At 38.5% G+C, this 24,102-nt stretch overlaps 1 protein-coding gene and 1 pseudogene across 2 annotated transcripts; both read right to left on the reverse strand.

The window, feature by feature from the left end:
- Nucleotides 1–11,069: 11,069 nt before the first annotated feature.
- On the reverse strand, nt 11,070–13,585 carry LOC149211315 (putative protein phosphatase 2C 6; annotated as a pseudogene). Its single transcript, XR_016251301.1, has 5 exons — nt 13,459–13,585; nt 13,017–13,113; nt 12,491–12,856; nt 12,256–12,361; nt 11,070–12,160 (listed from the first exon to the last, which is right to left on the reverse strand). The product of XR_016251301.1 is annotated as a putative protein phosphatase 2C 6 (transcript).
- A 231-nt stretch (nt 13,586–13,816) lies between these two features.
- On the reverse strand, nt 13,817–17,856 carry LOC149211316 (disease resistance protein Roq1-like). Its single transcript, XM_089391459.1, has 4 exons — nt 17,140–17,856; nt 15,919–17,041; nt 15,518–15,826; nt 13,817–15,396 (listed from the first exon to the last, which is right to left on the reverse strand). The coding sequence occupies exons 1-4, from the start codon at nt 17,625–17,627 to the stop codon at nt 13,819–13,821; spliced, it is 3,498 nt and encodes a 1,165-aa protein (XP_089247585.1). The 5' UTR covers nt 17,628–17,856; the 3' UTR covers nt 13,817–13,818.
- Between the last annotated feature and the right edge of the window lie 6,246 nt (nt 17,857–24,102).

Genomic DNA, 24,102 nt, shown 5'->3' on the forward strand with positions numbered 1-24,102 from the left:
AATCCAACTCTTAAAGTAGTTCATGATTCGAGGAACAAGAGAGAGATTTTAGGAATTTAATGAGTTAGAAGTGGACATAGAGGATAGAGTACATCTAGGAGTTGGTTCAATAGATTTAAATGTTAGAAAATTATATATTACGGAGCAATCGAACACATAAAATATTGCAGAAATATAAACACAGAAAACGCACAAAATAAGAGAGACACAGATATACGTGGTTCACCCAGTTTAGGCTACGTCCACCCCGAACAGCCAGTCCTTCCTTTCTATTATCCAGCAAAATGAAGAGACACAACCTACAGCAAATCTGTTGTAATATCCTCTGTTTTCTCTCACATTCTCACCTCTCTGTTTCTCGCTCACAGAATACACATCTATCACACAGCCTCAAAATACAATACCCTCATACAAAGAGAGGGGTTGCCTTCTAGAGAAAAAAACCCTAAACTAAACATAAGTTCTACCATCATATCATCCGCCTAATGAACGGCCCAGATTGACTAGAAATTACTATACTTTTACAAGGCAATTTTACAGCTGTTTTTAGCTTCGGGGGGGCGCTGCCCCCGAAACCCCCCACCGGGGGGGGCTCCCAAAGGTCGCAGCCGCCCCCCCTTGGACCCCCCCTGCAACGAATATTTTTACAGGCGGAAACTGGGGTCCTATGTGGCAATACCTTTGAATATAGAAGATAATCAGGCTCCACACCCAACATTAAGAATCGAACCAGGATGAGTTGAACAAGAACTTCCTAGCATATATGTAAGCCTACAGACAAAAGGAAGGAAGAGGCCACAGATATCGAAGATCAGGCTTGTGAGAGACAGAGGTATCATTCTGTAATCATTGTTGGTATTTATTAATACAATTGGCTCAATTTCGAGTTGGAATGCGTGTTTCGAGTGTTGAATTGTATGTGAACTCGTTGGTTCTGTAACAGGGGTTGCAGGCAGAGTTCTGCAGAACATGCAAAGGAAGAAATGATACAAAGAATCGTAATGGATCATTGAATCCATTCAAAGCATCCAAGAGGACAGTGATAAAAATCATAGAAGTCAAGCTCAGAAGGGAGTCGCAGCGGAATAGTGAAAGGGGAAGAACCTTTAAAGAAACCCAAGATACAGAGGAAATATTGAAGAAATGGCGTAAAACCAAAGTAAAGAAGTGGATGAAGGAGCGAATATTGACGCTCAACAACCGTTGGATCTTGAAGATCAACGGCCAGGGTCCAATCGTAGGGAAGGCAGAGAAATATCACATTAGCGGTTTTGTAACAGTGGAAGCGGTTTTTGGGCGGCCTCAAAACCGAAGTGGTATTGAAGGACGAGCGCCGATTCCACTCATCAAACGCCACATAGCAATGGAGGTGAGAAGGGAAACTGCTTTATTGGGCAGTTAAACCTCGTGTTTGTTGTCTTTCTGAAATCATCGTCAACCATTGGATCTACTAAGTGTAGATCAATGGTGGGGAAATATCGGGCAACTTTGCATAGGGAAAGGATATCGACCATTGGATCGAGAACCGATCAACGGCTGCGATCTAATCACAAATCGATAATTAGAGGAGTTAAGGACTGGCGAGGGATGGATAGGCCAATGAACTATATAGCGATACTCCGATAGCCGATAAGCGGAAATTGAAGATCGGAGGTATCAGAGATTGGAATGATCGGCGCAATGTTGTGGAGAATTCTAAAGGTGCGGACCCGACGAAGATATATGAATGCGGGTGTCTAATATTTGAGTTCCAGGTTATATGTTCGGAACTTGTTTCCTGTTGTTCCTATGTATTTGCATCAAAGTAATGTGGCCCTGTTTTTAAAGGAAAATCACATATCAGAAAGTGGAAACTGTATGTGTTAAAGACCCGCGGAAGGCCGATACCCGATTGTGATAAAAGTAGCCTTGAGATCTGTGCAGAGAAAGTACCGAGCCGGAAAAAGGTATGTTTTGTGGGGTTTTCCTTTGTAAATGGTTTATAAAGGAAAAGAGTGTTTTATATGTTTAAACATATGTAACCAATGTATTAAAGGTTAAGGTTATATATATGTGGCTTAAAGGATTGTATAAAGGTTACGAAGGGTTTTAAGGTCCCGACAAGGAAGAATTAATGGAAGGCTTTAATAAAAGGGATAATGAAGGTTATGAGGAGATAAATAGTCCCGATAGGAAGTTTAAGCGGGGTGATTGAGTTCCGATACAAAGGAACTGATGAATGGGGACTTAACCATTTATGATAGAAGATTTCACTCCTTTGAGAGTTAAACACCTGGCACAGATGTATTTATGCATATGCATGCATACTATGGGTATGTGTAGGGGTAACCCAACATCATTTCCTAAAACCTTTAACCACTAGCCTTGCTTTAAATCTATGTTGATTTTCCTTTCCTTCATGCTTTATTCGATACACCCACTTGTTCTTTAAAACCTTTCTTCCTTTTGACCTTTCAACTAAATCCCATGCCTTATTATCATGTAGTGATTTTATCTCTTCGTGCATAGATTTTTTCCATTTGATGTTGTCTTGTCCTTCACATGCCTCCTGAAAACAAGCAGGTTCACTTTAATTAGTTAATAAAATATATTTTGAGGGAGAACACCTTTGTGAATGCTTATGTGGCCTAGTAGACTTGCAAATTGATGAGTTTTGTGGTGGAATTTATCCCAATGGTTGTTGATTTTGTTGTTCTTCTCCATCTTTTTCCTCACTTTCATTTTGTTGCAATGGCTGCTCATTATCTTTTGATGTGTCTTCTTGTAATGGTAGTTGATTTTCCTCTTGTTCTGGAATTTCAACAATTCTTTTCTCCACATCTCTTCCATTAGTTTTAAACATTTGTTTTTTCATTAAAAATAACGTAGATGCTTCTAATAACTCTCTTTTTCAAAGGATCCCATAACGGTAACCTAACTCATTATCATCATATCCTAAGAAAATGCATTTTAATGACTTTTCATCCAATTTAGATATCTATTATTTAGGAATATGAACATATGTTTCACAACCTAAAAATAGAACCCTAAATCTAGGGATGCCTTTGCACACTGCCTTGGGAAAAGCAATCCGTGCATGCAAATCACTTTTGCTCAGTCTTAAAGGAAATCGGTCAACCTAAAGGCATATGCATCAATCTGCGAGCCTGGAATGAAAATTTGGGCAGTTCCTAGGCTGAGCTGGGCTAGTTGTCCAAGAGGGATTGCATAATTTCTAGGGTCAGCAGGTGACTGCCTCCTAGAATTGCGCAATTTCTAAGCTGAGCAGCAATGCTGAGTCAGATTGTGAAGTTTTATGGAGGAAGACTGCATGACTGCTCTGAGCAATTCTAGAGCCCAGTAGGTTTCTAGGCTAATTTGCGCAATTTATGGAGGGAAGGCTTGTTCCCCTCCAGAATTGCGCAATTTTCTAAGGTAAGCTTAACAGACTGATTTGCGCAATTCTTGAGCTTAATAGACTGGCCAGCTGATTTGCGCAATTTCTGGAGGGAAGGCTAGTTCCCCTCCAGGATTGCACAATTTTTTGGGGGAGATGCTTAGCCACCACATGGTCTAAGTCTCGGAAGACAACTTGTGAGGGTAGTGAAGAAAACTGACATGCAAACGCTGACGAGACACTGAGAAACGGTTGAAGCCTATATGCTCGACGATACAAGACATGCTACTGAGGATGGTTGTTAGGGAGGCTCCAAAACAAAGCTAAGAAAAAATTTTGGAGGGTGTTTGTAGCCGCTACAACACATTCATACTGTAATAATTCTATTTGTTGAGGGATTTCGAGGAAACTGTTTATGGCCCATGTATGTATAAATATGTATTGGTGGGGGCTGAGTAGGGAGGATTTGAATCCAGGGAAGGAAGAAACATTATAGTCAAGCTTTCATTTTGTTTGTAGAGACCTTTTACTTCATTATGCACTACTATTGTGAGGTGGAGGTCTTCTTTGCAAGCAAAGATCAAGCGCTGGTAGCATGAGATTTGTACTACCACAGTCTTGTGAGGTTTATGTACTTGATTCATTTTGTAATGAAATTTGTTTCTGCAATTTCTTGTATGGAACTATTGTTTGTATCAATTGTTGAAATAAATTAATTATTTAAGATTTTCAATTGTATTTATGGTGTATGAGTTATTAATTAGCCTTTATGCACTATTGTCAAATGTTATTTTATGGCTCATTTAGAAGTTTGATTAAGCTATCTTACAGATTTAATCATTGATGCATTTTGAAAATTGTAACTTGTGTAAGAACAAATGTTGATTACTTTACACTGGCTAGCTATCTAACGATTTAGAGTAATAGATGTTTTGCTTTCATACTTGACATTTCATTTGAACTACTTCAGTATTATGTCATGAATATTTCTCGTTCTTATGCATAATAGATTAGAAATTGGATATACTTGCATTTAAGTGTCTAGTAACTATTTATTAGATACTTAGTTGTTTGTATTTGTTTTAATAAGTATCAGATCTTGTGAACTATTTCCTTGATCTAATCTTTTCATTCCAATTCCAATTCCTACATGTTTCTTTTCTCCTTTAATTAGCTTTCTCTTTATTGGGAGAAAGACTTCTTTAATTCAATCGAGATAGGTTTAGGTTAATTGCATCTTAGGTTAAATCTTGCATATTTTATTCCTACATCTTAGAAGTCCTCTTCTCGAAGAGGCAAATCTTAGAGTGGTTTCGCTGAGCCACAAATTCAGCTCAAGGGTCATTATATTTCTTGATCAACAAGCATAATCGATCTTATGTCTCTACCCTGTTGGTAACTAAAGGACATATCTTAAGCTTATAAGAATAGAGAAAATGTAACTGGACCTATTCTAACCAATCGAAACCACCAATTGAATGGAAATGGATTTGATTTAAGTTCCCGACCAGGTGGTCTCTCTTATAATGTTGAAAGGATAATTTTTCTCGATTAACATATTCTTATAGAAAGTAGGTTTCTAAGTGGCCTTGTGAGATCAAGAATGATGAAGATATGGGACCACAAAGAATCCTAAGAGGACCTAAAGCAAAACCTAGGTTTTAGGGTGAACCTTCAAGCAAAAGATCTAGGTCAAGCAAGGGATAAGAAGGGATCAATGATAAGTGAACTTCCTTTGACTTTTCTAGAAAAATAGATCTCTTTGAAAGTCGCTAACCTTAAAGGGAAAAGAATCAAATAATTTGAGAGCTAGGGTTTCGTGTATCTCACAAACTGACTATGGGATTGATCTCAAATTTGGAGGACGCGTGGAGGGCACCCCAATGAAATTCCTAGCCAAATCGTTGAGCAAGATAATGGCTCTAATGGAATTTGTTGGATGACATAGCTTGGATGTCTAGGGTTAGGAGGAGAAAAAAATTGTGAGGAAGGATGATTTTTGGGTGATCACCAAGGACTTGAGACCAATGCCTAGCCAATTGTGGATAATGTAGTCAATGTGATTTTGATTTAGGTTTTTTCTATTACAAAGAGCCTAGTTGAAACTTTGCACGCCCTAGAGAAGCAGCTACAAGGTCACAAGAAGGATTTATACTTCGACTTGCCAATTAATGGAGTTTCAAGGTATAAAGAGTTAACCCACACCTAGGAATAGCTTAATCTCTTTGCCAAGATGAATAACATATGCAATGAGCCAAGATTATCAAGTGTTTATGAATTTCACATCACTAAGTAAGGCACAAAAATAACCATAGCATAGCATCGCATACATTACACAATAAACATGAAAAATTTTGCAAAAAATAACACTTACAAGACAAGAAGATTATATTCATCCATTATAATTTCAAGAATGAAGCTCCAAGATAAGATATAAATTATCCAAGCATCAAACTGTATCAATTTATGATCTCCAATTCATCCAACAATAGCATGCCTAAATTATTTTCTCCAAAGAGATACAAATCCAAGTGATGATGAGAAATGAAATGAACCTCTTATCAATTTATATGATCCTCAAGGGATTTGAATTGCCTAATTAGGCCTAATGATGCCCTTAACAATAATATAATGTGCAAAATAACATAATTTTGGTGATAAGCCCACCAAATAGCTCCATAATATGAAAAATAAGCCTCTAAAGAGGGTCGAAATGGTGATACAATATCTAAGAGGGTCATTGAAAGGCCTTGTGAAGTCCTTCATATGCCAAAATGAGTGAAAGGGCTCCAAAAATAGTGATTAAGGGGATATCCCCTTTATCAGCATGGAAATGACCGGTGATGCTCCCAAGTGCCAGTGGGGGCACAAAAGCATTCTCATGGGTCTTGAACTAAGTCAAGAAAGCATGTATCCCACCTACTAGAGTTGGAACAATGGTGCAAGCCCTCCCTTTACCTCCCATGGTGAAACACAACTCCATTTGCGCCATGTATCAACTCCCAAGTGTGTGGTGAAAGTGTGTAGCCAGTTGGGAAAAATAGTCCAAGTGCATCATCATCATCAAATAAACAGGACACGAGCGAGAAATGATAGTGTTGAAGGACTCCATGGCATAGTTATCTACTCTCTACTATGGTGGAGGCCCATGGCTCTCAACACACACCCTATAAATGTCAATATGACCCTCTGGAGGGCTTGGACCTCGTATAGGAAAACAAAACCGCAAGATTAAAACCCACCTGCAATTATGTATAAGATCCAATGTGTCTCCTCACCTTCCAGTGTAATAGTTCATTAGTGTATTTGAGTAAATAAGCTTACAAATCATGGAACCAAGTGGGCACTTCATAGTGGTATGCCCTCCCATAATGGGCTTTATAGCGTACGTGTGTCTACAAGTTCAAGAAGGAGGTTAATCAAGGACCTTATTAGGTATTTTCCACTTCTAAGGGAGTGGCATGTCCATAGTACATTCGCCATATAGTTGATGTCATGTGATATAGTGATGGAACAAAGTGGGCATCAGGGGAAGACTCCAAGCCACATGACATGGTACAAGGGAAAAAATAATGAAGGAAGCCCACACTTGCGTGTATAGATGAAGGAGGGATCAATCATGGTACATGAGTTACCCCGACCTTTGTTCTTCTACCCTTCTTCATATGCCTTTTGCCTTTTATTGATTTTTTTTATAACTACTTGAGGCTCCAAGAAATGAGAGCATGATGTGTAAAATATAACAGTAACTACCCCTTTTAAGGTTTGGCATTTCATCAACCACCAGGGGTTGGAACAATCATGGTTTCCTTAATGATGCAGGGGGGAAATATAAGGGCCCTAGGAACTAGAGTGATGGCCATAATGATAAGAGGTAAAGCTCATGTTAGCTTTTGCCCACATGCTAAATTTGTATGTCCCAACCATCTTTTGCATTTTAAGCTACATTTCAAATTGATAGTGGCCAAATTGTGCTTTTAACCACCTTTTTAGCTGCATCAACCTATGGAGCATTTTTCTAGGCCCGACCCAGTGTGTGGACAAGGGGAGGGTGACGCTAACTCCTTATGAACCCAATGGACAAATGTGGACTTGGATGGGAAATATGTGAAAAGGGGTTATAATGAACGGAGGGGAGGGATGTATGTGGTGTCAAAAAGCGAGACCACGCAACCAAAATCGGGATTTCCCATGTTGTGCCACTCCTAAAGCTAGTAGACGATAAATGAGATCCAACGGGACTAAGATACAAGGTTAACTACCAAGTTGGACAATGGTACAAAAGTACAAACCAAGCTCATTTTTTTCGTCAAATCCCCCAACTTTTCCATGCCCAAAAGTGTCCATGATAAATAAACAAAAATACCCAGCTACATAATGGAAATCATACCTTTGGGGTTAGAAGGCCCACCTTCAAACATACAATCATGACAGATGGGAAAACGTACGTAATAGTGAGCTCATGTGGCGAAGATGGTGGCACATCAAGCTATCTAGTGGTTGCAAGGGGTTGTTGGCTGCCAGTTGAAGACAATCTAGAAAAACAAATTCTCCTGTGGGTGTTACCCACAGGTGGTGGGTAACATGACATATTGATGGAGATTACCAAAGTAACATTGAAGCTAAATAACCAAAAAATATATACAAAGAATAGAGTTTGGAGGACAAGAGGAAAAAACTTATACAACATAGAGATGAGGACAACATGCACCAACATGTAGTAGTATTGTAAGCCTAGCTGAGACTTAGACTAGCATACAATAATGGTCAAGATTAAGGAGGAATGTTAAACAAGAAAATCTCATATTAACTAAATCATCAAAGCCAATGAGTTATTAATTCAAGTTATTTTTAAAAAATTAAATTTAACAACTGCTAAAGGTGATAATAATTGTTAATGTAGTTTTGTGTAGATATAACGAATATATGTAATATAGTTTTGTTTTCTCTTTTTGTATATTATGTATACTTATCAACATCTATCATATCATTTGCATAATATGATATTTTTATGGTTTATTATGCATTTAATTTATATTTATTTAATTATAATTTTGATATATATTATTAAATTTAACTTTTTAAAAATAATTTGAAATATATATATTTACACCGTGGGTAGTGAGTTCACAACATCAACATTATCTTGATTTCCCTATCATTGGAGTTTTGTTATTACAAAAAATGTCAAATAGGCAAAGATTAATAAGCTTCCAACCACATTATCTCATTATCTTAAGTGGTCAATCCCATATTTTTCCCTATCATTGGAGTTTTGTTATTACAAAAAAATGTCAAATATGCAAAGATTCATAAGCTTCCAAACAGATTATCACATTATCTTGAGTGAGTGGTCAATCCCATATTTCTAAAATTACAATTAATCCAGAAGATTAATTACCAGATTCCTAAAGATGCAACCGCTACTCCAACTTTCCGGAAATGCTTGGGTTAGTCTAACAAACTAAAGCTTCTTTTAGGACCCATTGATTCTGGTCTGGGATAAATTAATAGAATAAATTTTCCTCTAGCTGCCATTCTTAAGGTGGAGTCGAGCTCCTCTCACTCCTTCAGTGTCCATTTTATGCCATGAGAATTATAATTAAACTTGTTTTTTACCAGCGTATGCAGGTAAACAAGTATTTCCACCTTCAACTTGCCGGATCTTCTTACACAGAAGCAATGTACAACTAATTTAATGTGATAGCACAAAATTGAAAATGACCTGAATATTGTCTCTAGGTTCCCCAAAAGTTCAATTACAAAAGACTACAAAACATCCAAAAACATGCAGGTAAAATTTTACCTCTGCACATTCTAATTCTATCTACATACTTTTGCACCCAACTGAAGTGCTAGTTTTATGTCTTCAAACAGGAGCCTTCCACTTTAACCAACACGCATGTTTAACACTTTGGCAGCTCTTCAAAAGAATCCAGTTGTGAAAGCTGTGAAAGACGGGCCCTCCAGTGACCACCTAGTTCTCGAAGCTTTATCAACTGTCCAGAAACGACTAGTTCTCGATCTTTATGAGCTGTTTAATGCTCTCCCACTCTAGACGTTCTGGAAGCTCGAAGCTCTCGTTCTAGTTGGTATTGAATATATGACGGCCACTCCCGCTCCAGTGTTACCTTGATTTATCAACTGTTCCAACTCCTCTCTGCTTTTCAACTTCTCACAGCCAGATACATTCAACTTATGCAGCAATGACAAATGTTCAACACCCTGCAGCTCTTTTAACTCAAAGCATTCGGCAACATCTAGTTCATGAAGATTTATCAGCTTGTGCAATCCCTGTATGCTCTTCAACTTCCTACAGCCAGATGCCTTCAACTTCTTCAGCGACTTCAAATATTCAACACCTGGTAGCGCTTCTAGTCAGAGCATCCAGAAACGTCTAGTTCTCGAACCTCTGTCCAGTGATCTGACATTTGTATGGTCTTCAACTTCCCACAAGCCTTCAAACTCTCCAGCGACCTCAAATGTTCAACACCCTGCAACTCTTCTAAGGAAAAGCATCCGGAAACATCTAGTTGTCGAAGCTTTGTCAGCTGAGGGGACACCTTTACGCTCTTCAGCTTCCAACAGCCAGATGCCTTAAACTTCTCCAGCGACCTTAAATATTCAACACCCTGCAGCTCTTCTAAGGAGGAGCATCTGGAGACATCGAGTTCTCCAAGCATTGTGAGCTGATCGGACACTTTTATGCTCTTCAACTTCTGACAGGCAAATGCATCCAACTTCTCCAGCGACCTCAAATGTTCAACACTCTGGAGCTGTTCTAAGGAAAAGCAACAGGAAATATTTAGTTCTCGAAGCTTTGCCAGCCGATCGGACACCTGTATGCTCTTCAAATTCCGACAACCAGAGGCCTTCAACTCCTCTAGTGCTCTCAAATGTTGAACTCCTGGCAGCTCTTCTAACTCAGAGCATCCGGAAACATCCAGTTCTCGAAGCTTTGTCATCGGCTCGCACAGCTGTATGCTCTTCAACTTCCCACAGCCAAATGCTTTCAACTTCTCCAACGATGGTGCTAACTTTAAATCACTTCCAATTTAGAAGGTAGCATCTTGAAACAACGGGGATAGACAAGGACCAGGAAAACTTGTCCTGTTCTCGGCACCTATTTCACTCATAAAGTAGCTACAAGCCTACATGGTACATGCTCAAATATAACTTCAGGAATGGCATTAAAGATTGTATGTTGGCCCTGGAAAATCACTGTAGAAGTAGCTACATGGTACATGCTCAAACATGAGTTCAGGAATGGCATTAAAGATTGTATGTTGGCCCTGGAAACTCACTGTAGAATCTGGTATATGGTAATATTCCCTAAACAGACAACAATGGTGCTACATATCCAAATATTAATAAATGCAATATAAACAGATGTATGCGCTGGCTCGCAAGCTGCCAGCAATGGCCTAGGATTATAGTGGCAGTCGTTGGCTTTGAACCTGGGCCTCACCCAGGTAATCCCAACGAGCTACCGATTCCCCTAGATTTAAAAAAATATAAATAGATGTATGGAAATCATAGAAGGAACAATTTATCTTAAAACTAAATTCAAGTAACACAAACAATTTGTCAAATAGAGCTGTTCCTTCAGAACAGAGGAACTTTTTAGAAAAAAATATCTTTAAGATATTTGTATCCAGAATGCTTCACATGAGTAGATAACTGGCAAAGCCTGTAAAAAAATACACATATATTGTATTTCATTGAATGTGTAAATACACTTCAGATAATCTCATCCCTAATATATCATGCAGCTTCATTAAAATCATTATGGAGTTTTGTCATGGCCTTTCAAAGGTCCAGTCCTTCAAAGACCCATTCTCCTGATTAAGAGCTGAAGTGAATTAGACGAGATAAAATATATGTCCATCAGCATGTTTGTTACAAAGAAGTAACCTTACATTTTAGGGTCATTTTCATGACTTTTAAGTCAATATTAGTCTACAAAATGAAACTTCAAGGTGACAATTTATCTCCCGCTTGGGCAGATTTGCATTACATGGTTTCAGTATCTGGAATGACACCACTGAATTGAAGCAAAGAACATATCCACAAGAATCTGCTGTCCATACCTGAAAATTGTCAATATTTTGTCCAAGATTCTGGAAGGACAAAATCTTTCCAATGTTGCACCCATCATCCTATATTGGTCAACTTTGCGGTCAATTGTCCAGGGATAAAAGGGCCAAGGAAAATGCTATATTACAGCAATTGTTTAAAGACCTCTGAACATTGGTTATCAAGAACTGGTCTCCTGTCTAGTGAATTTCCCATTAGGCAAAAGAACAGGATGCTTCCTACTTTCCAGTATTTACCCATCCAAAAAAAAAAATCAATGAAAGCAATCACCTTGGGATATCAACAACTCTAATGGTACAATTTTCCTTGGAGGAACATCAATGCAGCGTGAGTAACTTTAAGCTTCATGGTTTCAGCTTCTCCGTGCCCGCCTCCTTTTTGCCTTCAAGTCCACAACCAAAACCGTTATATTATCAGAGCTGCCACGCTGAATAGCAAGCTTGCAGAGATGATTAGCAGCTGACTGTGCTGCAGGGTCCATTGACTGATCCATTGATTTTAAAGATGAAACTGGATTCTTATTATGCCAATGAGCGATGCGCCTTCGAGCAATATCACACGCCTCCTCATTTGATATAACGTCCCATAATCCATCACTGGCCAGTATCAGACATTCATCTTCTTTTACTCGTTCAGTGAATGTAATATCAGGGTCAGGAATAATAGATGGCTTCAAATAGCGATCACCTGCAAGTATTAGAAATGATAATAGATATATCAAGTACCAGGAAAGCACCAAAGCACACATATGTACTTGTTATCTTGCCACAAACATATCATACCAATGGCCCTTGACATTGCCAGCACTCCTAAAACACGATATCCATTCCAACAAATAACCTTGCCCCCTGCTGCCTCAATCCTTGCCATCTCGTCCGCTCTCTGGGGCTGCAATCACAAAAATATTGGGTTAGATCCCCAAATCAGAGAGCATATATGTGTTGATGCAAGGAAATGTTTGACAAAATGATAAACTGTGGTCAATAACAGCGTTACTCCAAAGAAAACAAGGCATACTTTGTGATCATCTGAAAGTGGAATGGCCTTCCCTCCACGGCATAAAACAGCTCTTGAATCTCCACAATTAGCAATGATAACCTGACATGACCCCACAATAGCAATAACAGCAGTAGTTCCCACAGTTTCAGGGGCAATGGGCTCTGAACAACATTCCATGTGGTTTCCCTCCCCTGAGTCATCTCTTCTGTTAGGCTCCTGTCCAACTTCAGCATCCACTTTCTTGAAGCAACTAACTAAAGCCCTTTCCCAGAGTCTCTTCCAGTTGCTATTACTACCATCGATGCCGGATCCCTCGCCACTCATTACTGCGTCTAACTCCTCGACCAGTGCCTGATGGAGGTGGTCTTTGCAGAAATTGGAAGCCTGCAGATATTCCTTCTCAACTTTAATCTCTTGAAAACAGAATAACGAATACAAAACTAAAAACTCGCATATAAGGATCTGAGAGGCTTGCAAAATGTTAAATACTTTTAAAACTCGGATTCAATTAACTACCATGAATTGCGTTAGGAATGAAGCTAACCTGGGCACCTCCATGTCCATCATAGACTCCAAAGAAATGTAGTGGAGAACTTTCATTAGATTTTTGTGACCGCTGGCAGTGCAACCCCCAACAACAACTTTTCCAGAATGTTCTGGTTACCTGGTGAGTTGCAGGGGATGCCGGGTCGAATTGGTGAGGGAGCAGCCCGTGGGTTTTTGGAGTAATTCAAATTCCATGGTGAATTAACTTTGCGATGGAAATCGGAATGTATGTCAGGAACCTGTCAGTAGTCGACATTAATGCGGAGGCTGGGCGGAGCTCGCTGAGGGTGGCGGAGGGCGGAAGAATCGCTGGCGAGCCTGAAGTTTTTCCGGGCGGTGACGAAAACTGGGCAATTCCTCCACCTAGGTAGACTAGGCCTTTTAAGTTTTGTTTTTTTTATTAGGCTGAATGGAGCAGTCTACCCAGGCGGGGGAATTGCCCGGTTTCCGTTTCCGTCGCCCCAGGGAAAATTCCTCCGCCCTAATGCCCTCTGTTAAGTCGAGCATTCGGAAAGGGCGGAGGAATTGCCGGCGGCCGGAGCCAGAACCTCTGTTAAGTCGGAGCATTCGGAAAGCGCGGAGGAATTGCCGGGAACCTCTGTTAAGTCGGAGCATTCGGAAAGGGCAGAGGAATTGCCGGCGGCCGGAGCCGGAAGTTTTTCCTGGCGGCGATGGAATCCGGTCAATTCCTCCTCCTGGATTTTTATTAGGCTGAATGGAGCAGTCTACCCAGGCGGAGGAATTGCCCGGTTTCCGTTTCCGTCGCCACCCGGAAAATTCCTCTGCCCTAATGCCCTCTGTTAAGTCGAGCATTCGGAAAGGGCGGAGGAATTGCTGGTGGCCGGAGCCAGAACCTCTGTTAAGTCGGAGCATTCGGAAAGGGCGGAGGAATTGCCGGGAACCTCTGTTAAGTCGGAGCATTCGGAAAGGGCGGAGGAATTGCCGGCGGCCGGAGCCGGAAGTTTTTCCTGGCGGCGATGGAATCCGGGCAATTCCTCCGCCTGGGTAAACTGCTCCATCTTCAACTCCGCGAACAGATCTGTTAAGTCGGAGCATTCGGAAACATCCAGTTCTCGAAGCTTTGTCAGCTGATCGGATACCTGTATGATATTCAACTTCCTGCAGCCAGATGCCTTCAGCTTCTCCAGCGACCTCAAATGTTCAACTCCGCGAACCTCTGTTAAGTCGGAGCATCCGGAAACATCCAGTTCTCGAAGCTTTGTCAGCTGATCGGATACCTGTATGATATTCAACTTCCTACAGCCAGATGCATTCAGCTTCACCAGCGACCTCAAATGTTCAACACCGGACAGCTGTCCTAAGTAAAAGCAATCAGTCAATACTAATACCCGAAGCTTTTGAAGCTTCCACAACCCCAGAATGCTTTCTAGTCTTCTACAATACCTAATGTATAGGATTTCAAGTTTTGCAAGGCCGCAAAGACCATCTACAGACCGCAAAGACAAACAGAAATATAATTCCAGTTTTATGAGTGTATTTGGTAGTGTTCCAAGTTTCGTCATAAAACGACATCCATGGACCATGAGAGATTGAAGGTTGGGGCATACACCTTGGTCAAATGATAATTCTGATACTTTTACGTTTTGAAGGAATATGCTTTGCAGCTGCGGAAACATGCAGTTGCCAGTTGAAGAGTCACCACGCCTTCGTGCTTTAAATGGCAGTTCCCATATCGGACAGTCAAGTCTTAACTCAATCAACTGACTTAAGAGTCCAACGGAATCCGGCAAACAATACAAATTGTCGCAAACAAGGATCAATTTGTTCAAGTTGCTTAGGTCACTCAGTGTATCCGGCAACGCCGTCAGCGATCTGGATCCTAAATGCAGAATTTCCAACCTAGTTAGGTCTCCAATTGCACTTGGCAATTCTTTCAAGTTTCCATTCGCACAATATAATTCTTGAAGGGACCGCTGAAGTGTTATCTGGGGAGGCAGTTCTTCAATGTTGTTGCAGTACGAGACATTTATGTATTCAAGCGTTCTGATATTCCCTAGCGTTTTACTGGAGATGGTCAAATTAGAGCAAGAAGACAAGTTAAGATGTTTAAGACTAGTTAAATTCCCAAACGAGTTTGGAAGCCTCTTCAATCTGCAGCAGTTCTTCAGATTAATATGTTGGAGGCTTGTTAAATTCCCAAACTGCTCTGGCAGTGACTTCATTTCAGAACAGTTTAGTAACTCTAACGAAATCAGCGAACTCAAATTACAGAACTCTTTCGGCAAAGTTTCAAATTTAGATTTTGCCCTTTCCAAATTGACGTAAATCCGTTCCAGGTGAGTCAGCTTCCCTATGGACTGTGGAAACTTTGAGAGGGGAGCATCCCTAATCCTTAACTCCCGCAACTGCGAAGGTGCCTGCAAAATGTTCGCGCGAGTCAACCGTAAGAAAGAGGTTCCGATGATTGTCATCTACAAAACCCTTGGAAATAATCTGACATCTCGTGGTACAAGAAACAAAATTTTGATTCAATAATACCTGTTTTTCGCTTTGCCACAATGTTTCCAATTCATTCCCCTGTACTTCCAAAACCCTTAAATTCCTTGTTAGGGTCCAGGAAGGTAGGGAAGAACAGGGGCATTTCTCCCAGCGGAGCCATATGAGATTTGGAGCCTGCACCTTTCTCATAATGCGTTCCAAGTGACGATCTTCAATATCAAGCAGCTGCAACTTCTTCATTTTGTAGCATGAAGAAGATCCATTCTCGTCATCACTACGTGAAGTAAAGTCAGCATTATCTTCACATGCACTCGGACGCATTCTAATTCCTCGCACTACATTCCTTACCTGTTCATTATTGAAAAGCGATGAAGAATTTTAAAACCCTACACAGATTTCTATTCAATACTCTATAGAAAACTGAATAATGGACTACTTACAGCTGTTTCCTGCAACGATTCCTCAATGTCCTCTGTTGGAGGCCAAAGAAAACACGGCGATCCAGACCTCTTGGCAATAGATCTTCCGAGAGCTCTTAGATGGTCATGCATTTTTATCCTATTTTCACTGTCCACCTGGACAAGACACCTGTGTTGTAGATTTCGAAAACCCAGCCGGCCATTCCAACCTGAGCCATCGCAACCTGAACCTTCCCATATTTTAATTGCCATGTCCCTGTTTTCTCCAATGAAAACACAGCATATATCTATGAATATATTTCGATCGCATGGATTCAGGGCCTCATAGCTAATTTGCAATTTTTCTTCTATGGATCCGTGAAGTTCCTTTCGAAGCCTATCCAACTGAGAATGCCAGCAACGTATGTCAGTTTCCCCGTACAGAAGTGCCCCAAACACTTCCAAAGATAAAGGCAAACCACCACAGAATGTTACGAACTTGTCGACCGGATCTTCAAATTCTGGGGGTGGAGAGGATTGACTGAAAGCATGCTTGCAGAAGAGCTCAAGGGAGTCGTGTGAATTGAGGCCATCAAGCTCATAAATCGATGACTGTTCTACTCTTGACCTTATGAGAACATCTCTGTCTCTACCTGTAATCAGGACGAAGCTACTGGAGGAAAGAACAGATCCCAGATCAGGCAAAAGGGCATCCACCTGAGCTTTATCATCTACATTATCTAATACTATGAACTTGGAGAAAGAGGATGAGAGATGCTTTCTAAGCATCTCTTTACCTTTATAAGGGTCATCTACATGCGGATCAGATTTACCCAAGCCCTCGAGAAGTAGTCTCTGCAAAACATGTAAAGAACTTTTGCTTGCTCTGACATCATGTAAAAAACAGGATTTTTCATACTTTGAACTCTCCCTATTGAAGAGTTCTATTGCCAGCGTTGTTTTTCCGACGCCACCCATGCCCACGATCCCCACGACCCCCACGACATGGCCTTTCTCGCTCTGCTGGTTTTTCAGTACTTTTCTTTTAAAACTCTCTACCTTTTCATTCAAACCAACAGTATAGCTGGTCAAGTGGCACATAACAGGTCTTTTAACCTTTTCCAACACTCGGTGAACAATCTTTTCCACGAGCTCACCCTCGTCACTGGTTGTTCACAACAATATAGAGAAACAGGGTTAGAAATACATACTTAAATACCATGTAGCTGTACATAAAACAAACTATATCGGTAGGGTTCTCACCCATTACACGTCTCCTGGAGATGTAGCCCACTTATATCTGCAACAGAAGAAAGGGCCTCTCTCCACTTCTGAATAGTGGTTGAATCGTGTCGCTTTTCCAGTTTGCTCAGGCCCTTACAATACAATCTACGTTCATCCTGCGTCCACCGAAGGTCAGCAGGTTCGACACCGTAAAAGACCGGAATAATTTCAGACCTGCACTGAGCCCTGGACTCCAACATGTAGAGGAGCTCACTGAGACACCACTCCGATTCTGCATATCCAGGGGAAAATATGGCGACATGTACGGAGGCGGTTCTAATAGCCTCTTTTATTTGAGATGGAAATTCGTCTCCAACTCGCAGTTCCGGCTTGTCTAAAAAGACACTCAGTCTCTGCGCAGAAAATAGGTTATGGTAAAGATGGCTTGCCAAGGTTTTCTTTGCGTCTTTGCCGCGGTGATTGATGAACACGTCGTAAGTGTCCTTGCTGCTGGGAGATGCAGCCATTGGAGTCGAATGGAGACAGAAATGAAAGAGATGAAAAATAGGGGTGTAAGAGACGCTGTGGGCAAGCAGAGATTGGGAAGAAGAAGCGGTCGATATGAAAACCTCCTCTGGGCCGACCTAATAACGAAAGTGCAGAAAATGTATCTTACAATTTCAAAAAATTCCTCGAGAAGGAGATGCGGTCGATATGGAAACCTCCTCTGGGCCGACCTAGTAACAAAGTGCAGACAATGAATGAAAAATTGGTGGTGGTCATCTGCCGAACTCGCAAGTGTTTCGTCAAGATGCCAAAATTAAAAATCTTAATCACTGGCTTAATTAAAAATCTGTAAAGCGCACAGTATTTTAGAATGTGCCTTTCGAATATTAAATTATTTAAATATCCATGCAACATGCTAAATGATGATGCTGTATATTGTCCTTTCTTTATAAATAAAACACCCGCTAAGCGTGAATGTGTATTTATCGTATTAAACTATTTAAATGCTGGTTTAAAATTCAATGATCCGCTACAACTCACTACATATTTCATTTTATAATTAGTACACATTTTTTAATAATCAAGAATTGAAATAAAATGATAATAACAACTTTAAAATCCCATTTTATTATATGAAATTTTTAATATTTGATTATTACAATTTAAGAAGTTGTATATATTTTATTTGAATTTGAATCTATACCTTTTCAATTTTTAATTATTAAATGTTTAACATATTATTTATTAAAGTAGATTTATCTTTAATTATGAATATACCTGGGGTTAAGAAAGTCAAATATTTTGGTTTTTTTTCTACATATGGTAAATTTGAAATTAAAAAGGATTTAAGTCACTCTAATTTTTTATTTTTAATTATATTTATATTTATTTATTTATTTTTAAATTTATTTTTATGTAATTTGATTAAGTTAAGATATTTATAATAGATAAGTCAACATCTATTTTATGGAAAAGACCACTCAATACAATAAGATTTTTTATATTTAATTATTAAAATTTGAAATGGTGTATATATTTTATTTTATTTAAATTTAAATTTAAATTTATTAAAAAAATGATATTTTGATTTAGATAATCAAATCATTAAACATTGTGTAAAAATTCATCATTTCTAACAAAAAGAAAGAAATATAATTTTTAATTATATAGAAATTATTATATGATGATGGTGGTGATGGTGGTTAATGTCTACTGAGACCAAATTTTGGTCTATCGGACCTAAAGAAACAAATTATTTAGTTTGATTTAAGATTTTATTCCTACGCTCAAAAAGGTTGGAGAGAAGCCTCCCGAGCTCACTGTAAATTTGACAATGTAAAAGGCTACGAAGGTCAGTATTGCAACAAAGATTTTGAAACTGAGATCTAATGTGGTTGTACGCAAGGCACTCTAAGAGGAAGTGATTTCCATCCTCGATGTTCGTATTCTCACAAAGATGGCCAAACCTTTCCATCCATGGTGTTTTAGGAACTACCCAACGACCTGTTTCACTATGGAGCTCATGAGAGTTTGTTCTAATCTTGGCTATTAACTTTCTTCTTTGAGCTAGTTAAAACAGAGAGATACTTTTGATCTTCTGGGTTGGGGTTGATGACCTCCTTATAATATCTTAATTTTCTTTTAGCTGCTAAATCTTTCTCACACCACATTTTTCTTTGAACTTAGAAGTAACAATATTTCTAATGTTATTAATGTTTTGCAATGCAACATTCTCGTCGATCTCCCAATGGTTTAACCAGGCCCTAGTGTCTTTATACCCACCTCGTTTGAGTCTTAGGTGGTTTTGGTTGGAATTTAAAGCTAGCTTAGGAAGTCTATGCTCTCATACGTTATTGAGTTTGTGCTTATACAACAAAAGCCTAGTCATAGCTAGGCTCTCGATAGGGGAAAGTCCCACTTCTATAAGGAGAATATGATAGGGTGTGTTGCTTTTAACTTTGAGGTTATACGTTATAAAATGCTTCTGGATTTGCTCAATCTTTCTCCAGGATTCTCTAGAGATGCTACAACCCCAAACCTCACATCCATATAAGATAACCAGAGTGATTAAAGTTTCAAAGAGGAACTTCTTTCTATCCCACATTACGAGGTTTGTTGTTTTACAATTATTTTCGAGACCAAAATAAGCTTTCCACCCCCATTAATCCTTTTCTCAATGCTATAGTTCCAGTTGAGCTTGTGATGAATATCAATTCCTAGGTACTTGTAGGAGGACACTTCCTCCAAGTTACTATTGCCATACATAAAATTAGCGCAAGTGTCCTTCTTGGATTTGATAATCATAACTTTTGTTTTGTTAGTGTTAACAATCATACCCATGGTAGAGCAGAAATCATTAAGAAGTATAAGTTGCTCATCAAGATCAGATGGGCACCTTGCGAGAAGAACAATATCGTCAGCGTAGAGAAGAAGGATGATGACTATCCTAGCTAGGATCATGCCAGCACATCTTGCTTCCTCTAAACAACCTTCTAGCTTGTCGATGTAAATTCCAAATAGGGTAGGGGAGAGGGGGCAACCTTGTTTAACTCTGATATTACACTTAATATCTTTTGACCACCCCTCATTTCTCTTGAACTTGGCAATTACATTCTCGTATAACCTTATAGCGGCAACTCTCAACTCAAAAGGAAACTTTAGCTCTTCTAATCTATTCCAAAGGTTGCTTCTCGGAACCGTATCAAAAGCCTTTCTAAAGTCCACAAAGCAACAAAAGAGATTGGATTTATCATTGCGACATTCCTCCACAATGATCCTAAGCGTAACGAGGTGGTCTGTTGTTGAGTGCTGCTTTCTAAAACCCGCTTGGCCTTTAGCCCGCTTACCTTCACTTTCAAGCCATATGCTCAACTTCCTTTCCAAAATAATACCATATAACTTGGCTAGGAGAGGGCTAATCATAATTGTCCGATAATTAGAAGGCTTATTTGTATCCCCACTTTTAAAAATAGGGATAATGAGGCTTTGAGTCCATGGTTTAGGGAACCCTTGCTTGACCGCTTGATTGAAAAGCTTGTGAATGTGGGGGATGAGGACAGGACCTCCAATTTTTAAGATTTTTGTCTGGTAACCTTCAATGTCCTTAGCTTTTCCATTAGCCAAGCGATTAACCCCAAAATCAATGTCTTCTAATGAGAAAACTTATTCCGTTGTGAGCAGGGTTTCAAAGTTATCCATGACATTTGGAGATTCATAAAGCTTTTTAAGATAGGAATTCCAGTCGTGTAAAGCAATTTTATTATTATCTTTAGTTTTCCTAGTTAGATTCTGCCTCCAAAATTTCTTAGGAGCTACCTTAGAGAGGTGTAAGAGATTCTCTTGTTTTTTACGAATATACTGCCTTTTTTTTCCTTTTAGTTAGGGCTTTGTATATTTTTATCTTGCCAATTTTAAGAGATTCATCAACAACTTCCTTAATTGCTCTCCTCACACTTTTACAATCTTTGTCATGTCATCAGTTGGTTTTTCTATTTCTTTTATTACTTGAAACTTCAATTGGGAACTTGTTAATAGAATATGAGAGGGTTATAGTAAAATTATGATATAGATATTCTATGTTGTCTATACTAGATAAAGGAAGAAAATTAGTTTTTAATTCATTTAGAAAGAGATCTTTTTTATTTCTATCAAAGATTAACTTCTTTTGGCTATAAGGATTATCTTCTATGGGATCTCTATGCATGACAAAATTGAGAGTTATAAGTAAAGGCATATGATCAGAGTCAAGCTCGTGGTCGTTTAAGATGTCAAAATTTGTTATTTCGTTGTATAGAGGGAGATCGGAGATAACATAGTCTACCACATTGCTACGAAGCCCATGGATGCATGTCATCTGGCTAGAATTGGGCCACTTCTTTAGACCTTTTCAAATTATGAGATCCTGAGCACTACAAAGCTTGACTAGCTCCGACCTAAAAGAATTCTCCCCGAGGTCTTCAGAGCTCCTTTTGTACTGGCTAGCCAGAGGAAGGTCTTTGTCTAACCAAAGAGGATTAGGGTTGGAATGATTGCTTAGAAGAATAGCTTGGTTGCTTGAAGTTCGAGCATTAAAGTCACCCATTAAAAGGATATTGCCTTCATTCCTTAGGCTAGAAATATCATTCTCTAAACCATTGTAAGGACTATTTTTATCTAGATTATTTTTCTTATAGAAGTTAGAATTGATGGGGGGGGGGGGGCGGTGGGGGAATAACATATTGCTATGTAGGTCTTTTTATCATAAATGTCAGTAATTTCTATCCAACTATATTGGTTGTAAGGGTCGTTTTTATAAATCCTAGCATGGGGAGAGATGTTCTTCTTAATGTAACAAGCTATACCCCCAATGCCTCTACGAGAGGATCGCTTATTCCAGGTAGACCATAATGTAAAGCCATTTATGTTAGGGACCTTAGATTTTTCGTGCTCCCAAGTTTCAACAAGCAAAATAATATCAACATCATTTGAGATCCAACTTAGCTTGGGGCCTTTGTTCCATGGAAAGCCCTGACAGTTCCAAGAAAGAATCCGGAGCATGTTGAATTGCTATTTATTATTATCTTTTTGGTTTCTATCTCAAATAACGGCTTTTCTATTTTTTATTATTGCCCATTTTCCTTCCTTCCTAGCTTCCTTTACCTTTTGAACCTCCTTTCTTAATTCTTCTTGATCTTCTGGAATGAGATCTTCATTTATAAATATTCATGTTCCTTTTAGACTTGAGGTTTTACTAAGTATGCCATACCTATGGTCAGTAGAGCTCACCTTTATTCGAATCAGCCTTCCTTTATTCTCAGTTAGTTTCCCCAACCTTGTTGCTTCTGTGAGACACGTTGTTTCAATTTGTAATATGTTTTGTAACTTTGTCTGGGCTATGGCTAAAGTATCCTCGTGTACCTCCTCTTTCAAACCGAATATTATAAGGTTCAAGGCCATTTTGTTATGCTCATGGTCTAATTCTATCATTTTTTTCATTTCATCTTTAATTTGTTTGATATCTAGTTTACCTGCCACATTATTTAGGGTGAGGCGGCTATTAACTTTTTATTCTAGCTCTTTAATCATGTCCTTCATTTTTAGACTCTCCAAAGTATCAACATCTACTTGCTGGGATGTTTGGTTCATATCTTGGTTTTGTTTTTCTATAACCTGCAACCTAGTCTCCATTGCCTCCATCTTATTCTTCAATAGTTCTATTTTATTTTCTATTTGTTTTTGGATATTGTCTTCAAGAAATGTGAATTTATTTTCCAGCATGGCTGCTAACTCTGTTTATAGCTTGACTTCTCTTTCTTCTCTACGTTTCTCTAAAGACTCTATATACTCATAGAGGCTTTGTAGAGTAACTGTGCTAGGTTTACCTTTGGTAATCTTTGGTAATTGTGGTAAATTATTCATACTTGAAAATATATGAGCATATATGTATTAGAAAAATGCCCTAGATTGTTTTTCTATTACCGCAGAGAGATTGTAAATTATGACCACAGAGATCGTAAATTATTACCGCAGAGAGATCGTAAATTATGACCATAGAGATCGTAAATTATTACCGCTGAGAGATCGTAAATTATTACGACACAGAGATCGTAAATATAAGTAGAAACCTAAATTATTAATGGATAAAAAAATAGATATCATTTTGAGATTCAACTGGGTTAAGTAAGTCATTCATCAAACCCTGTAATGAAGTACTAGGAAATCATGAGCACACTCATCATTAAAATATCTGAGTGAGTTATTATAGTTTTACTTTGGTTAAGATTTAAATGCTTTTGATTGTCCATTGTTATTGTTATTATGGTTTGATGATTAAGTTTTTTCCATTTATAATATTTCAAAAAAGAAAGAAAGATTATGTTATACACCGAATACTTAAACAACATACAAAGTAAATTTTATGCATTCAATATGACATAAAATAAGGAGTGAACAGGTTTTTTTGAGAGGCCAAACTCTTTTTACAATAAAATAACGTACAAGATGAGATATTATCTCAAACTAGTTTTTGTTATTGTTGTTGGGAGACACATACGTCTCACCATCACGAATCTTTTATGGAAATTATACTTGGTCTTTGCTATGCATTTTTTGCAAGGAACTTTACCTTCAAAATGGTTTACAAGTTTTTTTTGTTTTTTGTTTTTTGTTTTTTTTGTTTTTTTGTTTTTGTTTTTTTTTTTTTAATATGCAAATAAATAATTAGCTAATAATGTAATTATGATTTATAAATTACTATGCATATATCATTTGAATAATTCATAATATTTGATTATTCAAATTAGTATGTTCAAATTTTCCGGAGAAATCACATAGAGAACAAATGATCAACCTGTTTCGAACCTAGATCTAAGTTCATCATCAAGATCAGGATGAGAAACAAGATCAACTAACCAAAATATATAAATTCCCAATGGTTAAATATTTCATTTTATTTTATATCTATATCTATATCTATATATATATATATATATATATATATATATATATATATATATA

This window comes from Pinus tabuliformis, chromosome 1_1 (assembly GCF_031772625.1).
Source record: "Pinus tabuliformis cultivar Carrire ecotype Pingquan chromosome 1_1, CPIR1, whole genome shotgun sequence".
In the NCBI taxonomy this organism is placed as follows: domain Eukaryota; kingdom Viridiplantae; phylum Streptophyta; class Pinopsida; order Pinales; family Pinaceae; genus Pinus; species Pinus tabuliformis.